This window comes from Leptopilina boulardi, unplaced genomic scaffold (assembly GCF_019393585.1).
Source record: "Leptopilina boulardi isolate dan_hultmark-lab unplaced genomic scaffold, ZJU_Lbou_2.1 LbouV2_55, whole genome shotgun sequence".
Taxonomy (NCBI): domain Eukaryota; kingdom Metazoa; phylum Arthropoda; class Insecta; order Hymenoptera; family Figitidae; genus Leptopilina; species Leptopilina boulardi.
The window spans coordinates 958,230-982,711 of record NW_026138000.1 but is presented as its reverse complement, the minus strand read 5'-3'; the positions used below and the strand labels follow the sequence as shown (position 1 = coordinate 982,711).

At 26.7% G+C, this 24,482-nt stretch overlaps 2 protein-coding genes across 5 annotated transcripts in view; one reads left to right on the top strand and one right to left on the bottom strand.

Annotated features, from left to right (window-relative positions):
• LOC127290025 (uncharacterized) overlaps positions 1-10,378 on the top strand; it is a 124,928-nt gene extending 114,550 nt beyond the window's left edge. For all 4 annotated transcript variants that reach the window (XM_051318389.1, XM_051318388.1, XM_051318386.1 and 1 more), the window contains 9 exons: positions 152-325; positions 967-1,313; positions 1,980-2,621; positions 3,601-4,146; positions 5,655-6,264; positions 6,991-7,129; positions 7,286-7,408; positions 8,898-9,338; positions 9,958-10,378. In XM_051318389.1, coding sequence (XP_051174346.1) covers positions 152-325; positions 967-1,313; positions 1,980-2,621; positions 3,601-4,146; positions 5,655-6,264; positions 6,991-7,129; positions 7,286-7,408; positions 8,898-9,338; positions 9,958-10,001 — 3,066 coding nt within the window. In that variant the 3' untranslated portion in view covers positions 10,002-10,378. The remainder of the gene's footprint in view (positions 1-151; positions 326-966; positions 1,314-1,979; positions 2,622-3,600; positions 4,147-5,654; positions 6,265-6,990; positions 7,130-7,285; positions 7,409-8,897; positions 9,339-9,957) is intronic.
• A 9,480-nt stretch (positions 10,379-19,858) lies between these two features.
• LOC127290024 (plasma kallikrein-like) lies at positions 19,859-24,482 on the bottom strand. Its single transcript, XM_051318385.1, has 6 exons — positions 24,359-24,482; positions 23,924-24,000; positions 23,645-23,742; positions 22,197-22,497; positions 21,613-21,768; positions 19,859-20,147 (listed from the first exon to the last, which is right to left on the bottom strand). Exons 1-6 carry the CDS (start codon positions 24,405-24,407, stop codon positions 20,001-20,003), a joined length of 828 nt encoding a protein of 275 aa, XP_051174342.1. The 5' UTR covers positions 24,408-24,482; the 3' UTR covers positions 19,859-20,000.

Sequence of the window (24,482 nt, the reverse complement as noted above, 5' to 3'; positions counted from 1 at the left end):
GCTTTAAAAGTGAATTAACTTTTTTTTTTAAAAAATAATTTTTACATTTAAATTTTATATTTTTGTTGAATTTCTTTTTTTTTCAATAAATGTAGTGAACAAAAAACATTTTTTTGAAAAAATTTTTTTTCTTTTTTTTCTTTTTTTGTAGAACACTTCAGTTTTGGAGAATCATCATTGGAGGTCAGCAATTGGCTGTCTTTTGGAAAGTGGCGTTTTGGAACAATTGCCAAATGAAATTAGGCCAGAATTACAGCAACATATTAGTTCCTTAATTCTCGCCACTGATATAACGAGGCAGCAAGAGTTTTTAACACGTTTTAAGGTATTTGACACATTTGCAAATTTCTGACAAAAAAAATTAAAATTAATTAAAAATTTTAATTAAATAAAAAACAAATTACGAAATTTTTTCAAATTAAATTAAGAAATTATTTTTCAAATTAAATTAAGAAATTATTTTTCAAATTAAAAAAATTTTTTTAAATTTTTTTTTAAATTCAAATAATTTTTTTTAAATTTTGGATTCTTTTTAATTAAAATATTTAAAAAACAAAAAATTCAAAATAATTTTAGTTATTTTGAATTTTGTTTTTTTACGTATTTTTTTTTATTAACATAATTATTTTTATCTTTTTTTCATTTATATAATTTTTTTTCAGTTTTTTAATTTTTTTTTAATTAAAATAATTATTAAAAAAAAATTTTTTTAAATTAAAATATGTTTTTTTATTTCTTTTTTAATAAAAAATTTTAATTTTGTTTTTTTTTTGCAAATTAAAATAATTATTTTCAATTTTTTTTTTCAAATTAAAATAATTATTTCCATTTTGTTTTGTTTTTTTGCAAATTAAAATAATTTTCAATTTTTTTTTTTGAAATTAAAATAATTATTTGTTAATTTTGTATTTTTTTTTTCAAATTAAAACAAAAAAAAAATTATTTTTTTTTCTTTTTGCATTTAAGAATTATCTTGATGGCAATTTATTGGACATGAAACGTGGTGAGGATCGTCATTTTATATTACAAATTGCATTAAAATGCGCGGACATATCGAATCCATGCAGGCCATGGGATATATCGAGAAAATGGTCATATAAAGTTTGTGAAGAATTCTTTCGTCAAGGCGATTACGAGAGACAATTAAATTTACCAGTGACGCCATTATGCGATCGTCAAAGTACAAGTATTCCAAAAATTCAGGTTGGCTTTTTTAAATTTGTCGTTGCACCACTTTATGAAGAATGGCACAGATTCCTTGGCGATGGACTAAGCGATTCATTAATGAATTATCTTCGTGGCAATCAAAAGAGGTGAAAAAAAACAAAAATTTATTTATTTTTTTCAAATTTTTGTCTTTTTAAATTTTAATAAAAAATAATTTTACTTAATTTTTGTAATTTCGAACAAAATTTCGACGTTTTGAAAAAAATTCTTAAAAATTATAAATAAAATTTTTTTGGAATAAAATTCAGTGAATTGGAATTTTTTCAGTGAATTGGACTTACGTGGCTTACTAAAGTTAATGAAACTTACGTAAAGTTACGTTAACTTACGTGGCTTACTAAAGTTAAGTTAACTTACGTAAAGTTAGTTAACTTACGTGGATTACGTAAAGTTGCGTTGACTTACGTGAATTACGTAAAGTTACGTTGATTTACGCAAATTACGTAAAGTTACGTTGATTTACGCGAATTACGTAAAGTTACGTTGATTTACGTGAATTACGTAAAGTTACGTTGGCTTACGTGAATTACGTAAAGTTACGTTGATTTACATGAATTACGTAAAGTTACGTTGGCTTACGTGAATTACGTAATGTTACGTTGACTTACGTGAATTACGTAAAGTTACGTTAACTTACGTGAATTACGCTAATTTTTTTGGAATAAAATTCAGTGAATTGGAATTTTTTTTGGAAAATTTAATTCAAAAGAAATAAAAAAAAATAAAATTTACTTTACCATTTTTTTTTTCAGATGGGAAACAATGATTCAACAAGAAAATGCCGAGGAGGTAAGAACAGAAGTCTCTGAACTCGAGGAGGAAAGAGAGATAAGCTCCGAGGAAGAGACGGCACTTGACGACGATTCGGGTAGTATTGATTTTGCCCTCGGTTCATCAGCCGCTATTGTGGGACATCAACAATTGTCGTCGATAATACGACGTCCTAGTTTACCGATTAAAACTGAATTACAACGCGCCGGTCGTCGACATTCAGTGCCAATTAGTTGTGTAAAATCATTAATACCAACGGTACGCGTTAATGTACGTCGTGAAAGTTTACCAAACGATAATAATAATGTGAAATTAAAAAATCCACATCTACTATTAAAACATGACGATCAATCGGCACGTACTGGTCGTAGTTCAAATTTATCATTATTCTCATCGAAAAGTAGTTTATTGGGTAATAATTCATCGGGTAATTCAAATAATGCCGAGAGACCGGTGAGCGCTGAAAATTTATTACCCGAACCAAGTATCGCAAGTATTACAAATAGTACTGAGGCATCGCGTCTTAGTTCTGTTTTACAGCCTGATAATCATCCAAGACCACAGCAAAAACAATTGACACGACAACAGACATTCCCACCTCTGCAGCCGTACGTTCGAATGAGGTAAATTTTCAAAAAAAAAAAAAATCTGCTTATTTATTTTTACCGACTGTAGATAAAGTGGAGATCTGCAATACCGACTGTCGATATGGTAGCGATCTTTATAATCAGTAGTCGGTATATAAACGGTGTAAATTCAAATGCAAGATTTTTATTTTACCTGAGTTTTTGGTAATGAAAAAAAAAATCTGCATTACCGACTGCTGATACAGTAGATGCCTGTATTATCGTTAGTCGGTATATTACATAAAATAAATTATTTAATTCTTACCAAAACTTGAAAAAGTGTAAATTTGCCATACCGATTGCAGATACAGTAGGAATCTACATTATCGACAGTCGGTATATTATTTAGTTTCGAAAATCGTCTATACTGACCTGCCGATATGATAGGAATCTGCAATATCAATATAGTCGGTACATTGCATAAAATAAATTATTTGATTCTTTCCTGTACTTGTTAAAGTAAAAATCTGTATTACAGTAGATGTCTGTATTATCGTCAGTCGGTTTATTGTCTACAATATATTATTTTTCTGTGGAAATCTGCAATACCGACTGTCGAAATTTTACAGATTTTTATAATCAACAATCAATGTATATACGTTCTGAAATCAAATATTCGATTTCAATTTTACCTAAGTGTGGTAATGAAGAAATCTACATTACCGACTGCTGATATAGTAGACGTCTGTATTTATCAACAGTCGGTATATTGCATAAAGTACATTATTTGATTTTTACCGACGCTTGATAAAGTAGAAGTCTGTCATACCGACTGCAGATATTGTAGGGATCCGTATTATCCACAGTCGGTATATTGCATAAAGTACATTATTTGATTTTTAACGACGCTTGATATAATAGAAGTCTGTCATACCGACTGCAGATATTGTAGGGATCTGTATTATCGACAGTCGGTATATTAGCCAAAAGTATATACAATTTTTGTTTTTATAAAATTTTTTTTATCATTCCTTAGGTATATGTCAACAACAGCGGAAATGAGTCAATGTTGCGAAATTCTCATGGAAGCTGACAGTCCCTCGTCTTCCTCGCCAAGTCCAACGAAAGAAAAAGCAAATGATGATGATGATGATAATAAAGTTTCAAAGACTGTAGACAAATTAGAAAATGATGGAAAAGAAGTTAAAGAAGAAGAAGAAGAAATAGAAGAAGTAATAAATATAAAAATAATAGAAACATGTACAGATGGTCAATGTGGTACTCCACTTAATGAAGTTGTTGAATCCAAAGATGATAATGATGATGATGATGATAATGATTGTTGTCCTAAAATGTCGGAAATTGATGACAATTTCATTAGTAATATTGAATCAAGAAGACGCGCATCGGCTGTATTTGAAACACACACAAAGACAAACGTTGATTATCAACGACGTCATTCAATGCAAATATTAAGAACCGATGATACAACAAATAATCGTCATCGTAGTAATCGTCGGCCATCATCGGCACAAGATTTAAATCCCACACAAATGTTGTATGCATCAACGGCAGGTTCAAGGTAATGTTAAAAAAATTATATATAAATTTGAATTTTTATTTTAAATTTACATGGAATAATTTAATTTTACCTTAACTTTTAAATTAGCGTGATTTACATAGAGTTACGTTAATTTACACCTAATTACGAAATTTACCAAAATTTACACTGACTTTCATAAATTTACGTTAACTTGCATCAATTTACCAGCTTTTACCTAAAATTACTCCGATTTACGTAGCGCTACGTTTACTTAAACTTAACAGTTTTAACTAAAATTTACAATGACTTACGTTAACTTACGTCTATTTACGAGTATTACGTAAAAATTACTATGACTTACAAAGAGTTAATTAAGTAACATCTAGTTGCCAGTTTTACCTACAGTTAACGTGATTTACGAGAGGTTATGATTACCAGTTTGTTACCTTAATTAACTGTGACTTACGTTAATTTAACTGTAGTTACGAGTTAAACATAAAATTACAGTGATTTACACAGAGTAACGTCAATTTACATCTTTTTACCAGTTATTATCTTAAGTTACCGTGATTTACATAGAGTTACGTTTACGTTTGTTTATCAGTTGTTACCTAAATTTACCGTGGCTTACGTTTTCTCGCGTGACTTAAGTTACCTTACATCTATTTACGTGATTTTCCTAAAATTATCAGTTTTTACATAAAGTAAGGTTAATTTACATTTATTTACCAATTTATACCTAGAATTGCCGTTATATGAGTAGAGTTACGTTTGCTTAAGTTTAACTACTTTAACGTAAATGTAGAGTGACTTATCTTATCTAACATCTATTTACGAATATTATGGAAAATTACCGTGACTCACTTGTTATGTTTACTTACGTAACTTACGTTAACTTACGTGATTTACGTAAAGTTACGTTAACTTACGCGATTTACGTAAAGTTACGTTAACTTACGTAGGACACGCTAACTTATATGGCTTACGTAAAGTTACGTGAACTTAATTTAACTTCGTAAACTTAAGTTGACTTACGTGACTTACGTGACTTACGTTATCTTAAAACTATTTACGAGATTTACTTAAAATTATAATTATTTTAATAGATTTTTGATAAGTTGCATCTATTCAACCGTTTTTACCTACGTTTACTTAGACTTACACAGAGTTACGTTAGCTTACAAGTATTTACTACTTTTACCTAAAATTACCATGATTTACGTAAAGTTACGTTAACTTACGTGAATTACGCTAACTTACGCTAAGTTACGTCAGTATACGTAAACTTACGTGGCTTACGTAAAGTTACGTTAACTTACGTGAATTACGCTAACTTACGTAAAGTAACGTTAATATACGTAAACTTACGTGGCTTACGTAAAGTTACATTAACTTACCTGAATTACGCTAACTTACGTAAAGTTACGTTAATATACGTAAACTTACGTGGCTTACGTAAAGTTACGTTAATGTACGTAAACTTACGTGGCTTACGTAAAGTTACGTTGATTTACATCTATTTACGAGATTTTACTTTTTGTGTCTAGAACGCAAATAATGTCGGATATATCCGATTTACAACGACCTGACTCAAGATCGGCGCAAGATACAAAATCAAGTTGTGAAATATCAATAAGCGAAGATATGAGAACATTTTCAACATCAACAAAATCTGAACGCTATGGAGTATTACAGGATGCGAGAATAAAATGGGTTGAATCAGAGCCGCGACGTTATTCAACGCCTGTCGCTGAATCGTCTAGTGGTAAAAAACCATTGGCAAATTGTGGTGGACGACGTTTTACAGCAATTCCAGTGACAACGGAAATTGGTGTTTCACATAAAGTATTTTTCATTGGTAGTCCACCGGATTCACCGCCACGTGTCAAAAGTGTTTCATCGTCGACAAGCGATAGTGGTAGTGGCAGTGGAGGCGGTGGTGGTGGTGGTGGTGGTGGTAGTGATCCACAACGACGTAGTATTGGTGGCTCGAGTAGTGATAGTGTGTCAATTGGCAGTAAACGTGATTCAGATACAACACGCGATAAGTCAATGACAAATAAAATACCAAAATTGAGTCTCGATTCACAAATGAAGGAGAATGTTGATCCACGTGAGGAGACATCATCGAAATCACATGGTCGACGTAGCAGTCAAGTAAGTTTTTTTTCTTTACATTCACTTGGTTTTTTTTTAATTTGTGCCTTAATTACAAAAAACTAGTTTTTACCGACTGCTGTAAAGGTAGAAATCTGCATTATCGATTGCCACTATGGTAGGGAATTGTATTTTGAAATTATTGCCTAAAATTTACTCTATATTGTTTTTACCGACTGCTGTAAATGTAGAAACCTGCATTACCGATTGCCACTATGGTGGGGAATTGTATTTTAAAATTATTGCCAAAAATTTACTCTATTCCTTTTTTACCGACTGCTGTAAAGATAGAAAACTACATTACCGGTTGTCACTATGATAGGAATTTGTATTTTTAAATTGTTGCCTAAAATTTATTGTATTTTGTTTTTATCTACTTTTGGAAAGGTAGAAATCTGCATTACCGATTGTTAATACATTAGAGAGGTGTATTATTGATTAATTGACAAATTTTAATTTATCATTTGTTTTTACCAACTGCTGTAAAGGCAGAAACCTGCATTACCGATTGTCACTACAGTAGGGATTTATATTATTAAATAATTGACTAAAATTTAATTTATCTTGTTTTTACCAACTGTTGGGAAAGTAGAAAACTACATTACCAAATGCCAATATAATAGAGACCTGTATTAACGATCATTACTATATATTTATTGTCTAATATCCAAATTTATTAATTTCTTTTTACCGTCTGTTGATGAAAATTTTTTTTTTTTTAATCAGGGATTGTCGAGAAGAAGGGGATCTGCACCAGTGGGCCTAATGTCAAGACTCGATGATATTTCAACGTCATCGGTGTCGGCAATTGGCGAACAATATTCAAGACGTGGTTCCGTACCAATGGATATTTCTTGGCAGCAAAGTAAGTTAACAAGCAATAAAAAAAAGAACAAAAAAATTGCGGTGAATTAAAGAAATTAAAAAAAAAACTTAAAAAACAAATAATTAAAAAAAAGTTTTTTAATTTAACATTATAAATATATATATTTAAAAAAGGCAATTTTTTTTATATATGTAGATGGATCGACAAATAGATCAGCATTGGGTCCTCGTGAAGGAAATCTTCCACCGCCAAGAAGAGCGAGTCTTCCACAGGAAACGAGTCTTGGAAATCTTCTCGGTCACTTTATTCCTAATTCAGGTAAAAAACAAAAAAAATAAATTTATTTTTCTGACAAAATTTTACCTTGCCGACGGTTAATAAGGTAGTAATCTATATTACCGGCAGTTGATATATTAGAAATTTGCATTACCGACTGTAGACAAGGCTTAAAACTACATTATCGTCTGTCGACAAGGTGAAAATCTGAAAATCCCAAATGTTGATGCGGTAAAAATCTACATTATCGACTGCCGATAAGTTAGAAATTTTCAATTTTTACTGTTGGCACGGCAGAAATATACATTACCGACTGTTGGCATGGCAAAAATTTACATTATTAACTGTTGGCAAGGTAAAAATCTGCATTGCCGACTGTTGATGCGATAGTAATCTGCATTATCGACTTTGACAAATTAGAAATCTGTATCTTACTGTTGGCAAGGTAAAAATCTACATTGCCGACTGCTGAGGCGGTAGAAATCTACATTATCGAATGTTGATTCGGTAGAAATCTAAATTATCGACTGTTGACAAATTAGAAATCTGTATTTTTACTGTTGGCAAGGTAGAAATCTACATTACCGACTGTTGGCTTAGCAAAAACTTGTATTACCCACTGTTGGCAAGGTAAATATCTGCATTGCCGACTGTTTGTAAGGTAGAAATCTACATTATCGACTGTTGACAAATTAGAAATCTGTATTTTTACTGTTGGCAAGGTAGAAATCTACATTATCGACTGTTGACAAATTAGAAATCTGTATTTTTACTGTTGGCAAGGTAGAAATCTACATTATCGACTGTTGACAAATTAGAAATCTGTATTTTACTGTTGGCAAGGTAGAAATCTACATTACCGACTGTTGGGTTAGCAAAAAAAATTGCATTACCAACTGTTGGCAAGGTAAAAATCTGCATTACCTACTGTTGATGTGGTAGAAATCTACATCACCGACTGTTGATTCGGTAGAAATATAAATAATCGACTGTTGACAAATTAGAAAACTGTATTTTTGCTGTTGGCAAGGTAGAAATCTACATTACCGACTGTTGGCTTAGCAAAAACTTGTATTACCCACTGTTGGCAAGGTAAAAATCTGCATTGCCGACTGTTTGTAAGGTAGAAATCTGCATTATCGACTGTTGACAAATTAGAAATCTGTATTTTTACTGTTGGCAAGGTAGAAATCTACATTATCGACTGTTGACAAATTAGAAATCTGTATTTTTACTGTTGGCAAGGTAGAAATCTACATTACCGACTAGCAAAAATTTGCATTACCAACTGTTGGCAAGATAAAAATCTGCTTTACCTACTATTGATGTGGTAGAAATCTACATTACCGACTGTTTGATATTTTAGAAATATGTATTACCGACTGTTGATGTTGTAGTAATCTACATTATCGACTGTTGATAAGTTAGATATCTACATTTCCGACTATTGATAGGGTGAAAATTTTTACATTACCGACTGTTGTCTCGAAAATAAATTGTAAAATTTTTCTTCCTTTTTTTTTTGTTACAGAGGAACGCGAAAATTGTTCAATGAACAATAACAATAATAATAATAACAATAACAACAGCTCAAGCAATAATAATATTGGAAATAGATTAAATGAAGGTAATATTGGCGTTGGTGGTGGTCTACTACTTGTACCAGGAATGCCATCACCACGACGTGGTTCTGTACCTGCTGATATATCAGAATTACGTCGCGATCTTTTTGGTCGTAATAGTGTTAATGGAAAATCACGTAATCGAAAAAAAGTATTACGACGAAGAAGTAGCGGTGGACCTGAAATGTTTGCTGGTGGTGGTGGCGTTGGCGTTGGCGTTGGCGATAATGAAAATATTTGGCTCAATAAATCGAGGCGGGACTCGATAAAACGTGATTCAATTCCAGAACCCAATGTTGTCAAGCGGCGTGGATCGCTGCCAATTGATGTCGTTGCTGTTTCACATGTCGGTCGGTACATTCATAGATAGATGAATTTAAAAAAAAAAATAAAATAAAAAAAGCAAAAAAATAAGCGAAAATTAAGCAAATAAAATTAAGCAAATCGTGAAAAATAAAATAAGAACAAAAAATCGTCGAGAGAAACTAAGCTCTCTGAACAAAAAAAAAAAAAAAAAAAGAATACGCGACACAAACAAAATTTTTTTGTTTCTAAAAATAGCACTTTCGCTTCTTTCTTTTTTTTCCGTTTGTCTCTCTCACACGTATACACATAAATATTTTTTTTGCAAAGCACGCTATCAAAGCAAAAAAAAAATTTTTTTAATAATATTGCTTCTCACCAAAAAAAAAAACTCACGCCACAGAAGCCTAACGAACGATCGCTTTTTTGTTCCGATAATTCTTACCTGACGTTCAATAAAAAGAAAAAAAGAAAGTAATTTTTCGCCTCAAAGGAAAAAACATTAATTAAATAATAATAATAATAAAATGAGAAATTAGACATTTTTTTTTTTTTTGGTTTGATTAATCGGATTTTAAAAAGATGAAATCGTTCGTTGGTTATTAAATGGATCTTGAATGGAAAACAAAAACGCCTATCTATGTGTGTGTAAACCAAAAAAAACAGGCTCAGCAGCGGGACTACGAAGATCCAGCCTCTGGAGGCTTTAGCGTTCATTGGATGGACCAGCGGCTATGATAAATCTTATGTCATCAACATCATCATCATCATCATCATCATCATCGACAACGGCAACGATGACGACGATGACAACAACGACAACAATTGCCGGATCTCAATACATTCGACTCATCAACATTGTCTCGTGTCCTAAACTTCAGTTTCAATGATGTTCTCTCTCTTCTATATACAAATAGGTACATATAAAATATATACATATAAATATCTAAAAACAAAAAAAACAAAAAAAAAAACATTTCTAAACGTCTCAATTCTCCGAAATCTACATAATGTAAACATTATTAAATCTCAAGAAAAAAGAAAGAAAGAAAGAAGGAAAAAAAAATAAAATGCGAAAAAAAAATAATTTTGATGATTTAAAAATCGTTATTACAAAAAGAAGAAGAAAGAATGAAAAAAAAATTCTTCGAGGATGCAAATATTGTAATAGAACAGGAAAATATCGTTTTTTGTAGGTTAGATATTTTTTAATTATTAGCTGAAATTTAAATAACGATATGTATCGATAATAAAAAAAAAAGAAAACAATTTTTAATAATGTTATATCGATATTTTATTTCGATGTATTCATCAGTGGTGTGTCGATATTAATGATCGATTTTGAAAATCGATACATCGACTTTTAATATCGATATATCGATATAATCGATATTGGAACATCGATATATCGATTTATAGTATCGATATATCGATTTATAGTATCGATATATCAATTTATAATATCGATATATCGATTTATAGTATCGATATATCAATTTATAGTATCGATATATCGATTTTTAATATCGATGTGTCCATATTTCAAATCGATGTATCGATTATTCAAATAAAAATTTTCATATCGATATACTGATATTTCAGATCGACTAATCGATAATAAATATCGATTTTTTATATCGACTTATCGATATTTTTCATCGAGTGATCGATATAATATCGATTTTTAATAACAATGTATCGATACTTAATCATCGATCTTTAAAATCGATATATTGTTCTATCAACGTCGATAAATCGTGTTTTAATATTTATAAATCGATTATTGAAGTCGATATCTTGATTATTTATATATCGATATTTAAAATCGACATCTCAATTATTTATATCGTATTTAGAAATCGATATTTTATGATCGATTTTATAAAACTATATATCAACATTTGTACATCGATTTTAAAAAACACTATATCGACATTTGTACATCGATATGTCGATAATCAATATCGATTTTAAATATCGACTTTTAATATCGATATATCGATTTTTAGTATCGATATATCGATATTTGGAATCGATATATCGATATTTGGAATCGATGTATCGATATTTGGAATCGATGTATCGATTCTTAATATCGATACTAAAAATCGAATTGAAAAAACGATATATCGACATTTATACGTCGATAATCAATATCGATTCTAAATATCGATTTTAAAGATCGATTCTTAATATCGATGTATCGATTCTTAATATCGATGTATCGATTCTTAATATCGATGTATCGATTCTTAATATCGATGTATCGATTCTTAATATCGATGTATCGATATTTGAAGTCGATGTATCGATTCTTAATATCGATGTATCGATATTTGAAATCGATTATTTATATCGTATTTACATATCGATATTTTAGCGTCGATTTTAAAAAACGATATATCGATATTTGTACATCGATATGTTGATAATCAATATCGATGTATCGATATATATATTTTACGTCGAATGATCGATATTAAATATCGATTATAAACAATTCCATTGCAAAATTTTCTCAAAAAACACAATTGAAAAACTTTGTTCTAAAAAGTGAATTTCTTTTTTTGTTTTAAATTTTGCGCATATTAAAATATTTAATTTTTAAAATCGTCCATTTAGAAATGTGATATAAATTTTTTCTTCTATTTTTTTTTTTTTTTTTGTTTAATGGGGATGGAGGTAAATTTCTTTTTAACAGTCAAATAATTATTAAAAAAAAAAATTTTTTAAACAGTAAAATAATTTTTAAAATATCGTTCTTTTTTTAATAGTGTTTTGTTTTTGGCGTTTTACAAAAAAAAATTTTAAATATCATTTTTTGTTAAACGCTTCAAAAAAAAGAAGAAAAAGTAAAAAATTTTTCGCGCCAAATTAATATTGTGCCATATATTAATATATATATATTTATATAATATATAATATATACATAAGAGAAATTATAATTTCTCGCAATTTTTTTTATTTATGGCTCAAAAAAAAAAACAAGAATTTCATATAATATGAAATTCCTTTTAAGACATAGGGTTTTTATTGTTGATTTTATTCGTTTTTTTTTGTTTTTAATTTTAGAAAAAAAGCGAAAAAAAAATTTTTTTTTTTGAAAAATACCCAACACAAACATAAACATACACGCCTAGGTACGGAGAAGGAGAAAAGACTGGTTTAGAAAAACTCGCGGCTCTAGAGTTAGACATTTTAAAAAGCAGAGAATTGTTGTTTAAAAAAAAAACAAACATTAAAATAAAATAAAAGCACAGTAGTTGAATCGATGTCAAAAAAAAAAAAAAAAATGACGATTTTTGCTCATAGTTAGGAAACAATTTTGAATCTCTTTTTTTTCAATTTTTTGTTATGTCTTTTTTTTTTGCTTATAAAATCTCTTTTTTTTTAATTTTATTTGTATTTTTTTTTTTAATTTCTTTTTTTAATTTTCATTTGTTTCTTTAATTTCTTTTTAAAATTTTTTATTTATTTATTTTTGAATATATGATTTTTAAAATTTTGGTTTTTTTTTTTTTTTTTTTTGGGAAAGTTATTCAAAAATATTATAAATAGGGAATTTTAACAAAAGCTATTGAAGCTGGCTCTATAGTAAAAATATACTCAATTACAGACAAAAGCGCATAAAAAGAAACCGTAGACATTCCTTTGAAGGTGTATAGTTCTTGGATAATAATAATAATAATAATAATAATAATGATGAAATTATTAATAATAAAAATATTAATAATATTAGTAATAATAATAATAATAAAAATTAAAAATAATTATTATTATGAAAAATAACGATTATAATTAACATCAGCACAATATTCATTTTGTCATAATCATCATAATCATCATAATCATCAACATTATTTATCATCGTTGTTGTAATAAGAGAAACTATTTCGAGATGAGTTTTCGCATGTAGATAGTGATTCGACCTCAATATTTTAGATAGAAATCATTCTTTCATGTTAATCTCTTCTATTTATTGTTAATTAGATATCATAAGAATAACGAATTTTTCTGAGAAATATTTTAATATAAATTTTCTGTTTCTTACGTTTCTTTTTTATTTTTTAGTATAAACTGAACATTCAATTTTGGGTAAAGAATTTCTTTTTTTGTTAAATATTATTTTATTTGCAAATCAATATTTTGATTTTTAAAATCGATTTATCGATATCTCTAATATTCATTTCGAATTTTTATATCAATATTTTGAATCGATATCTCGAAAGTTCATATCGAATATTTATATCGATATTTTAAATCGATATCTCGAATGTTCATATCGAATTTTTAAATCGATATCTCGAATGTTGATATCGAATTTTCTTATCGATGTTTGAAATCGATATCGCGGATGTTGATATCGAATTTTTTTATCGATGTTTGAAATCGATATCTCGAATGTTGATATCGAATTTTTTTATCGATGTTTGAAATCGATATCTCGAATGTTCATTTCGAATTTTTATATCAATATTTACATCGATGTATTTATTAACGATGTATCGATATATCGATATTTTAAATCGATATATCGATATTTTAAATCGATACCTCGATTGTTCATATCGAATTTTAAAATCGAAATCTCTAATGTTCATATCGATAATTTAAATCGATATCTCGATTGTTCATATCGAATTTTTTATCGATATTTTAAATCGATATCTCGAATGTTCATATCGAATTTTTATATCGATATTTACATCGATGTATTTATTAACGATGTATCGATATAAAATATCGATTTTTAATAACGATATATCGATATTCAATATCGATATTGTATATCGATATATCGATATTTTAAATCGATACCTCGATTGTTCATATCGAATTTTTAAATCGAAATCTCAAATTTTGATATCGAATTTTTATATCGATATTTTAAATCGATATCTCGAATGTTCATATCGAATTTTTATATCGATATTTACATCGATGTATTTATTAACGATGTATCGATATAAAATATCGATTTTTAATAACGATATATCGATATTCAATATCGATATTGTATATCGATATATCGATATTTTAAATCGATACCTCGATTGTTCATATCGAATTTTTAAATCGAAATCTCAAATTTTGATATCGAATTTTTATATCGATATTTTAAATCGATATCTCGAATGTTCATATCGAATTTTTATATCGATATTTACATCGATGTATTTATTAACGATGTATCGATATAAAATATCGATTTTTAATAACGATATATCGATTTTTAATAACGATATATCGATTTTTAATATCGATATAATTTTAATCAATATTCAGTATCGATATTGTATATCGATATAACGATATTTGAACATAGATTTTTTTTTAAATTTAAATTTTTGTGTTTTGGGGTTTTTTTTTTTTTGAAAAAAAATTGATTTCTCGGTAATTTTAGTTTTTTGTATTTTTTTTGGGTGGGGGGAAATTTTTGTTCATTTTGTCTTTTTTAATAACTGGTTAAATAAGAAACTCTTTCGACTGCCTTTCCTCTCGCTAAAAATAGGAGCGAAAATAAAAAAAAATAAATAAATAAATCCTTCGTCTGTTAAACTGTCCGAAAGTAAAATTAATGTTAACTAGAGAAAACAAAAACTTATACATACTATACTAATATAATTATCAAAAACTATACAATTAACTCGAACTTAATAATTCAATGTCAGTATATAGAATAGCGAATTTTTTTCTTTCTTCGAGAATAAAAAAAAATAAGAGACAAAATTAATTATTACATACTCGATTTTTAACGATTCAGTGTCAAAAACCACAAAATGAAATTCCCTTTTTCAAATATCAAAAATATTTTAGCGAGCAATAATTCTGAAAAAAGAGAATTAAAAAAGAAAAAAAATTTTTTTTTTTGGATAAAAATTCTTTTTTTTCAAATAAATTTTTTTTTAAAACAAAATTACTTTTTTTTAACAAAATAAAAAACATTTTTTTTTATAATACAATTTTCATTTGTGAAAAATTGTTATTTAACATATAGAAAATTGGTCCATATGACAATTTTTTACTTTATGAAATTTGGAAATTTAATAATTTAAATTTCCCGCCTCAAAATCTACTTTACCGACTGAACCTAGATTGGCAAACTCGGGTTGAAAAAAAAAATTCTTACTTTTTCAGAATTATTTTTCTCAAACTATTAAAAATAATAATATTAATAATAATTATTATAATAAAATAATTATACATTATTCAGGGTCCTTAATTGCAAAAACAGACCAACAAAAAAGGGACTAAAAATAAAATATGAAAAATTCAACTATACAAAAAAAAAAAAAAAAAACAATTTTCAATATTCTGAACAAAAAAATAATAAAGAACGAGTTCGCTATAATATAATTATTCTCTATAAAAAATATATACATATATATAATATACATATTACGAACTGAGCACCACTTTTTGATCAATTTAAAAGCACTAATAGATAAATGTCGATTAACAAAAAAAAAGAAAAAATCCTTATTCGCTATACTCTCTATATAGAAAATACAAGAAAAAAGTATGTCTTTAACTCTACGATTGAATCGAATGAGAATTTAATCCTAAAAAGTAATTTTTTTCTTATTACTTTTTTTTACAAAATAACCTGGTGAAAAAAAGTGTTTTCAAATTTTCAAAAAAAAAAGAAAGAAAATTTCAGAGTCTTCCCAATTTAAAAATGTAAATCAAATTTTTTTTTACGTATTGGAAAAAAAATGATAAAAAAAAATTTAGATCATGAAAAAAAAGTAAAATTAGAATTTTGATACTTTTGGTAAAAAAAAAAAAAAATTTAATGCAATTCAAAATAAAATAAAAAAATTTTTCGAAATTTTTTTTTTTTTACATTATTGAGATGATAATGTTTAAATATATCGATTAGTATCAATAATTTTTTTAAAATCGATATATAAATATCGAACTGTCGAGAAACGATCTATCGAAAAGTATCGATTTTATCTTTTTTTTAAAAAAAAAAAATCAATGTAATGTTATAACTACGTGAAATTTATGAATCGAAAAAAATCGATATATTGAATCGATATATAAAAAATCGATATATCGATATCTTTATAATCGATGTATCGAAAATCGATATATTCAATCGATATATCGATATATTTGCAATCGATGTATCGGAAATCGATATACTCAACCGATATATCGATATATTTGCAATCGATGTATCGAAAACCGATATATTCAATCGATATATCGATATATTTGCAATCGATGTATCGAAAATCGATATATTTAATTGATATATTTACAATCGATGTATCGAAAATCGATATATTCAATCGATATATCGATATATTTGCAATCAATGTATCAAAAATCGATATATCGAAACTGTTTGTAATCGATGTCTCGATATTTTTTTTAATCGATATATCGAGAATTTTTTTTTTTTTAAATCGATAGTATCAAACGAATTATAATCGACAGTATCGATATATTTAGAATCGATATATCGAAAAATACAAAATCAAAAATACTATTTTGAAAAGTATCGACTTATAGAATCAATTTTTATCGAAATATCTCATTTTTGTGGCAAAAAATTTAAATATATTTTTTTTTTGTAGCACAATAGAAAGTAAAAAAAAATAGAAAACAGAAATTCATAAATTTTCACCAGGACTTAAAAAAAACAGCAATTTTTACTAGAAATTTTTTTTTTAAAATATCCATTGTCTGCGTTCGTGTGAATGTACCATTATATTTTCCTTTTATCTCAGATTAAAAAAAAAGGAAAAAAAAAGAAATTTCTGCGAAAAAAAATATGTGTCCACAAAAAATATTCGTATTCAAAAAAGCAAAAAAAAAAAAAGAGAAATGAATACAAAGCAAAAAAATTACATGAAAAAATAATATTTAATTATAATTATAATAATAAATAAATAAAAATAATAATATTAATAGGTAATAATAATAATAATAATAATAATAATAATAATAATAATAATAATAATGGCAGTCTGAAAAAAAATTGACTACTAAATATATTTGTAAAAGAAAATTTTTCCCAAAAACACTTTTTTGAAAATGTTTCTTCTTTTACAAAATATATACATATGTATATATATATATATACGTTAACACAAATTGTTTTCAAAAAAAAGACTGGAAAATATTTATTATTTATTTTAAGTAAAATATTGGGATTCTTAACCAAAAGAAAAAAAAAAATTGGCTTTTCAAAAAAAAAAAAGTAAACTGCCAATATGAGAATAACGCAAAAATAGTATTGGTGATGTCAATTATGATAGAAAAAAAAAATTGTTAAAAATTAAAATTAAAAAAAAAAATAAAAGACGGAAAAATAGAAGAAAAAAAAAAAATTATGAAACGCAGGTCTGACGATAAAAAAAACAAAAATCATTGTATATTTTCTATATTATAAAAATAATAATAATAATAATAAAAGTAATAATAATTATAATAATATTAATAATAATTATAATAATATTAATAATAATATTAATAATTAATAATAATTAATAATAATAATAATAATAATAATATTGACTGTAGATAAATCAGTGCGTTTAGCTGCGATTAAACAATGTGTTCTTTATTATTAATTATATTCATAATTGTATAATGCTGCGCGACACGTATAAATTAGAATTAGAAAAAAAAAGAGAGAAAGTGAGAGTAATTTAATTAAAAAAAAAAAAAAGAAAAAAAAACAATAGAGAATGAGAGAGAGAAAAAAAAGAGAAAATGAGAAAAAAATAATGAGAATGAAAGAATGCGAAAAAAAAAAATTTTTGTCTCCTTTCCACTGGGTGGAAAAACTATATATATATATATAAATGTGGCGACTATTTAAATGGCCTATTGCATTCGTTAGTAGTCCACACGACAAAAAAAAAAAAAAAATTTTGAATCTCCCCCTTTTCCTCCCCCCCCCTCATTTCCCCCTCCCCCCCAAATATTGTATAAGATAGTAATTTATTTTCTTCCCTTTTTATTTATTAAAAAAAAAAAAAAAATTTTAATTTAATCGAATTGTAAAACCCATGAGATGATATATATATACCCTTTGTAGAATATACATATATATATAAATATATACATATTATAAATATTATAAATATTATAAATATCACACACACACACACACACGCTGGAAATACGAAATGACGTGTGTTGTAAAACCCGTTTTGTTTATTAAAAAGTATTCGCAAAAATAATAATTATTTGCAAAAATTTTCTTTCTCATTTCTCCCAAAAAAAAACCATTAAAAACAACGGAAATAGTATTTTTTCACAATTATATAGACTTAAATTATTAATTTCTAATTTATTTATAATGTTTTATATTTAATATTTATGAGGAATTTAATAAATTGGAAAAAAAATTTAAATTTCCCGCGCTTCATATAGAGGTATTTATACAATCTGCTTTATCGACTGAACATAGATTGAAAACTCGAGGGAAAAAAAGCAAAATTTAATCAATATTTTTATATGAATACAAAAAGTCGTAAAAAACTTCTATAATAATTTTATTAGTTTGTGGCGTATTGTATAAAGGCCAATGCACAATAGTTTTTTGCGAATGAATTTCATTGTGCGTTGACCTTTTACACTATTCGCCATAAACTAATAAAATTATTATAGTGGTGTCACAACTTTTCAAAATGGTTGGTTTCCATTGTCCCCTCACTCGTCATTTGTCAATAATTCTCAATCAACTACCGCACCCTGCTCTAGTGAAAATTTAGTAACTTTTAATTTTAACAATAAAATTACTAAATTTTTACTAGAGCAGGGTGCGGTAGTTGACCATTTGGACATTTGTCAATAATTCTCGTCAACTACCGCACCCTGCTCTAGTGAAAATTTAGTAACTTTTAATTTTAACAATAAAATCACTAAATTTTTACTAGAGCAGGGTGCGGTAGTTGATGGAGAATTATTCGCAAATGGCAAGTGGGGTTGTGAAAAAAATTGTCCAATTATTTTTTTTTCAATAATGCAGTTATTTTTGTTAATAAAAAAAAATATAGATGTAATTATGATTTTTTATTCTTTTTAATTTTTACAAAATTTTCAGCCTTCACCAAAAAGAATTTTTTTTAATATTATATTCCTATATAATAATAATATTATTATTATTATTATATTCCTATATAATCATATTATTATTATTATATTCCTTATAAAAAGTATTGGAATTAAGGCCAACGCACAGTTGATTCACAAAAAAGAAAGATGCCAATGTCCCCAACTTACCAAAGTTCCCATTTGTCATAATTCTCCATCAACTACTGCACCTTGCTTTAGTAAAAACTTAAATTTTTTTATAAATTAAAAGTTACTATAAATCGCAATCTTTTTTTTTTAGTGAATATTTAGTAACTCTATAGTAACTTTCAATTTTAATCACTAAATTTTCCCCAAGAGCAGGGTGCGGTAGTTGATCGATAATTATGACAAATGGGATCTCGTTAGTGAATCTTATTGTGCGTTGGCCTTTATATAATCCATTATTGCAAAACGCGCGCTCTCTATTGAAAATTTTTCGAACTATTGAAAAGTAAATTTGTCCAAATTTCAACAATCAGATTTTATTTTTAGACAAAGCGGAGAAAACAGGTACTACTGAAATGTGGGATTACAATAATTAAGCTACGCTCACAACAGAGGATCAATTTTTTTTTTTTTTATTTTGAGTGTGACGGCTTGGTTGATTTTTAAACACCAGTTTTCTCTTTGATCCAATCGCGATAGTACGCAGTGCTAGTGAATAGTCCAGGAAATTCTGCACCTGCTTTTTTTGACATACTTACAACACCAATTACCAAATTTTTGCCAGCAACCAATGGACCACCGGAATCTCCCTGAATTTTTAGTGAAAAAAATTTTTTTAATGTAAGTAATTTTATTATTATATTTATTTAAAATAATATTACTAGAATAATATTACTAGAATAATAATACTAGAATAATATTACTAGAATATTACTAGAATATTACTAGAATAATATTACTAGAATATTACTAGAATAATACTAGAATAATAATAATATTACTAGAATAATATTACTAGAATAATACTAGAATAATACTAGAATAATATTACTAGAATAATACTCGAATAATATTACTAGAATATTACTAGAATAATATTACTAGAATATTACTAGAATAATATTACTAGAATAATATTACTAGAATAATATTACTAGAATAATATTACTAGAATAATATTACTAGAATAATATTACTAGAATAATATTACTAGAATAATATTACTAGAATAATATTACTAGAATAATATTACTAGAATAATATTACTAGAATAATATTACTAGAATAATATTACTAGAATAATATTACTAGAATAATATTACTAGAATAATATTACTAGAATAATATTACTAGAATAATATTACTAGAATAATATTACTAGAATAATATTACTAAAATAATAACCTAATTATGAACGCCACTTTATTTTTTTCTTTTTCTATTTTAATGGTACAATTTTTACTTTGACTTTCTGCGCAGACGCAATGAGAGTAAAAGAGACAGAAAGTATTTCTATCTGTTTTACTCTTGTATGTTACCATAGTAACCACTACCTGTCTGTCTACAGAGGTGTGAACGTACCTTTATTTTAAAAAGAAAGAAAAAACAAAATGGCTACAAATAATGTAGATAAATACCACCATAATAATAAAATAGTAATTTAAATTATAAAAATAATAATAACAATAATAATAATAATAATAATAATAATAATACACCCAATTGCATAAATACTATCCTCCCGCTTTGACGGGATTTTGAAAAATCGTGACACATCTATAATAATTTTATTAGTTCATGGCGTATAGTGTAAAGGCCAATGCACAATAGTTTTGCAAACAAATTTTGTTGTGCGTTGACCTTTAAACTATTCGCCACGAACTAATAAAATTTTTATAAAAGTGTAACGACTTTTCAAAATGTCGTCAAACCGGAAGTAGAGCATTTATTCTTTAATAATATTTAGGGTACTGTCACACTGCAGCGTTTCTTGTAGTTGGAGTAAGAGAGACAAATATATTTTCTCCCTCTCTCTCTCTCTTTGTCTCTTTTACTGTAAAGGTGCATTCACATCGCAGTTACTCGAGTAGGATTGTCATGGTAACGTATAAGAGTGAGAGAAATAAAAAACATTCTTTGTCGCTCACACTCTTGTACGTTACCATGACGACCTTCCTCAAGCAACTGAACTGTGAACATAACCCTAACTATAACCAAATAAGTTGCGACAGTACCAATATTAAAATTTAAAAAAAAAACTATATTCTCTCATACCTGGCAAATATTTGATACATTTCCCTTGTGCTCCTTTGGCGTACCGTAGCATAAAACACTTTTTCTGTGTTTAATATCGGGGTACAAATTTTTACAACTACTTTTACTTGCTTTCGTTAAAGTTGCATATAGTAATATTGGATTTGTACTTCCGCCCTTGGTAAATAAAAAAAAATTTCATGTGAGAAATATTTGTAATTTGTCATAATTCTCGTGACAGTTCTATAATAATTTTATTAGTTCATGGCGTATTGTGTAAAAGCCAACGGACAATAGAATTGCTAACGAATTTCATTGTGCATTGACCTTTACACTATTCGCCATGAACTAATAAAAATAATTATAGAAGTGCCACACGACTTTTTCAAAATGATTCCTTTCCATTGCCCCCTCACTCGTCATTTGTCAATAATTCTCAATCAACTACCGCACCCTGCTCTAGTGAAAATTTAGTAACTTTTAATTTTAACACTAAATTTTCACTAGAGCAGGGTGCGGTAGTTGATCGAGAATTATTGACAAATTGTGAGTAGAGATTTTGTCGAGTGCGGACAATAAAAACAAACCGGAAGTACACAACTTACAATTTTTGTACAACCCCAGCCAGCAATTTTAGCTTTATTTGTCGTGGCCATTTGATTTTTTCCCGGTAATTTTGCTGGTTTTGTTAATTCATTAAATTCAAATTCAGGTGTTACTTTAAAAACAGAAATATCATAACCATCCAGTTTTCCTTTACTTTTATCGAGACCAAATTTTTCATGCATATGATATTCAGTGATATTGTAAAATTTTGGCGGTGTTTTATCTTGTGTTATCATTTCTTTAGTGTATGTTGTACCACTGACAACTTGATACATTTCAATTTTTAATTTTTCACCAATACTGCAAGTGAAAAAAAGCAAATTATTATTATTATTAGGCCACTTTTTACAATAGCTAAATTGAATCGTCTTAAAGGTGCTTTCATAATTTGCATTTTCTCTGCATACATACAGTTTGCAAGCTATTGTAGAATCACCTTAAAGATGATGCGCGCGCATTCATTGCCTTTTTGGGTTTCCATTGTCCCCACTCGTAAAAATCCCCATTTGTCATAATTCTCGTCAACTATCGCACCCTGCTCTAGTAAAATTTTTGGTGACTTTCTTGTTAAAATTAAAAGTTACTATAAGTTACTGAAATTTTTACTAGAGCAGGGTGCGGTAGTTGACGAAAATTAACTCACCCTTTTTTATAATTCTCGTCAACTACCGCACCCTGCTCTAGTAAAATTTTAGTGACTTTCTTGTTAAAATTAAAAGTTATTAAAAATTTTACTAGAGCAGGGTGCGGTAGTTGAGAAAAATTAACTGACTATTTGTCATAATTCTCGTCAACTACCGCACCCTGCTCTAGTAAAATTTTAGTAACTTTCTTGTTAAAATTAAAAGTTACTAAAAATTTTACTAGAGCAGGGTGCGGTAGTTGAGGAAAATTAACTCACTATTTGTCATAATTCTCGTCAACTACCGCACCCTGCTCTAGTAAAAATGTGAATTTATTGATAAAATTAAAAGTTACTATAAGTTACTAAATTTTTACTAGAGCAGGGTGCGGTAGTTGATCGAGAATTATGACAAATGGAGATTTTTACAAGTGGGGACAATAGAAATCAACCTTTAATTTATTAAAAAAAAATTGTTATTGATAAAAAAATTATTATTATTATTACTTGTTTATTAGCAAAAATTGAAAGAAAAATAAATATAAATAATAATAATAATAATAATAATAATATTAATAATAATAAAAGTATCCAATAAATATTATTTTATACAGTGGACAAAAAAAAATTCTCCTTCCGGTTTGACGATATTTTGAAAAGTCGTAATACTTCTATAATAATTTTATTAGTTCATGGCGAATAGTGTAAAGGTCAATGCACAACAAAATTCATTTGCAAAACTATTGTGTGCGTTGGCCTTTACACCATACGCCACGAACTAATAAAATTATTATAGAAGGGAAAAATTAAAAAAAAAAATCTTACTCCATAAAACAATGAGACGCTGATACTGCCCATGATTTACTAATTATTGCCGCTCCACACAATGGATGATGATTAATACCATGGAGGCTAATTTCAAGCTAAATAAAAAAAAAGTTTACAATTAATTTATTTTATTTCTTTATTATTTATTTTTATTTTATTAATTTTTTTTATATATTTTCAACTACTTTTTAGATTATATAAAAAAAAATTTTATATGAATTTTATTTTTATATATAAATTTTTTTTTATTATAGAATTAAAAATAAAATCGCTTACCAAAAATGGAAACTTTGAGATATCAGTTTCTGTACCACCGATAATTCTATTTTGACCCAATACTATATTAGATTTTGCTGTATTGAAAATATGGAAAAAATAAAATAATTTATTTTTTTTATTTTATTAATTTTTATTTATATTTTTATTTATTTTTTTATTTTTTTTATTTATTTATATTTTTTTAAATTATTTTATTTATATTTTTTTTAATTATTTTATTTATTTATTTTATTTTTTTATTTTCATTTATTTTCTTAATTATTAATTAAATTTTTATAAAATAATTACGTTGAAAAAATATTATTTTGAATTAGAAAAGAAAATGAAAATTTTTTTAAATTTTTATTTATTTTTTTATTTTTATTATTTATTTATTTATTTTTTTTTTTTTACCTAAAATTTTTTTTTTACTTTAAAAAAATTGTAACTTACACGCTAAAAGTAATGGAAAAATAGTCAATGTCAATTTTTGAAAAAACATTTTATTTTTTTATTTTATTTTTTAAACAAAAAAAAAAATTTTTTTTTTTTCTTAAAACTGGTGTTTATATTAATA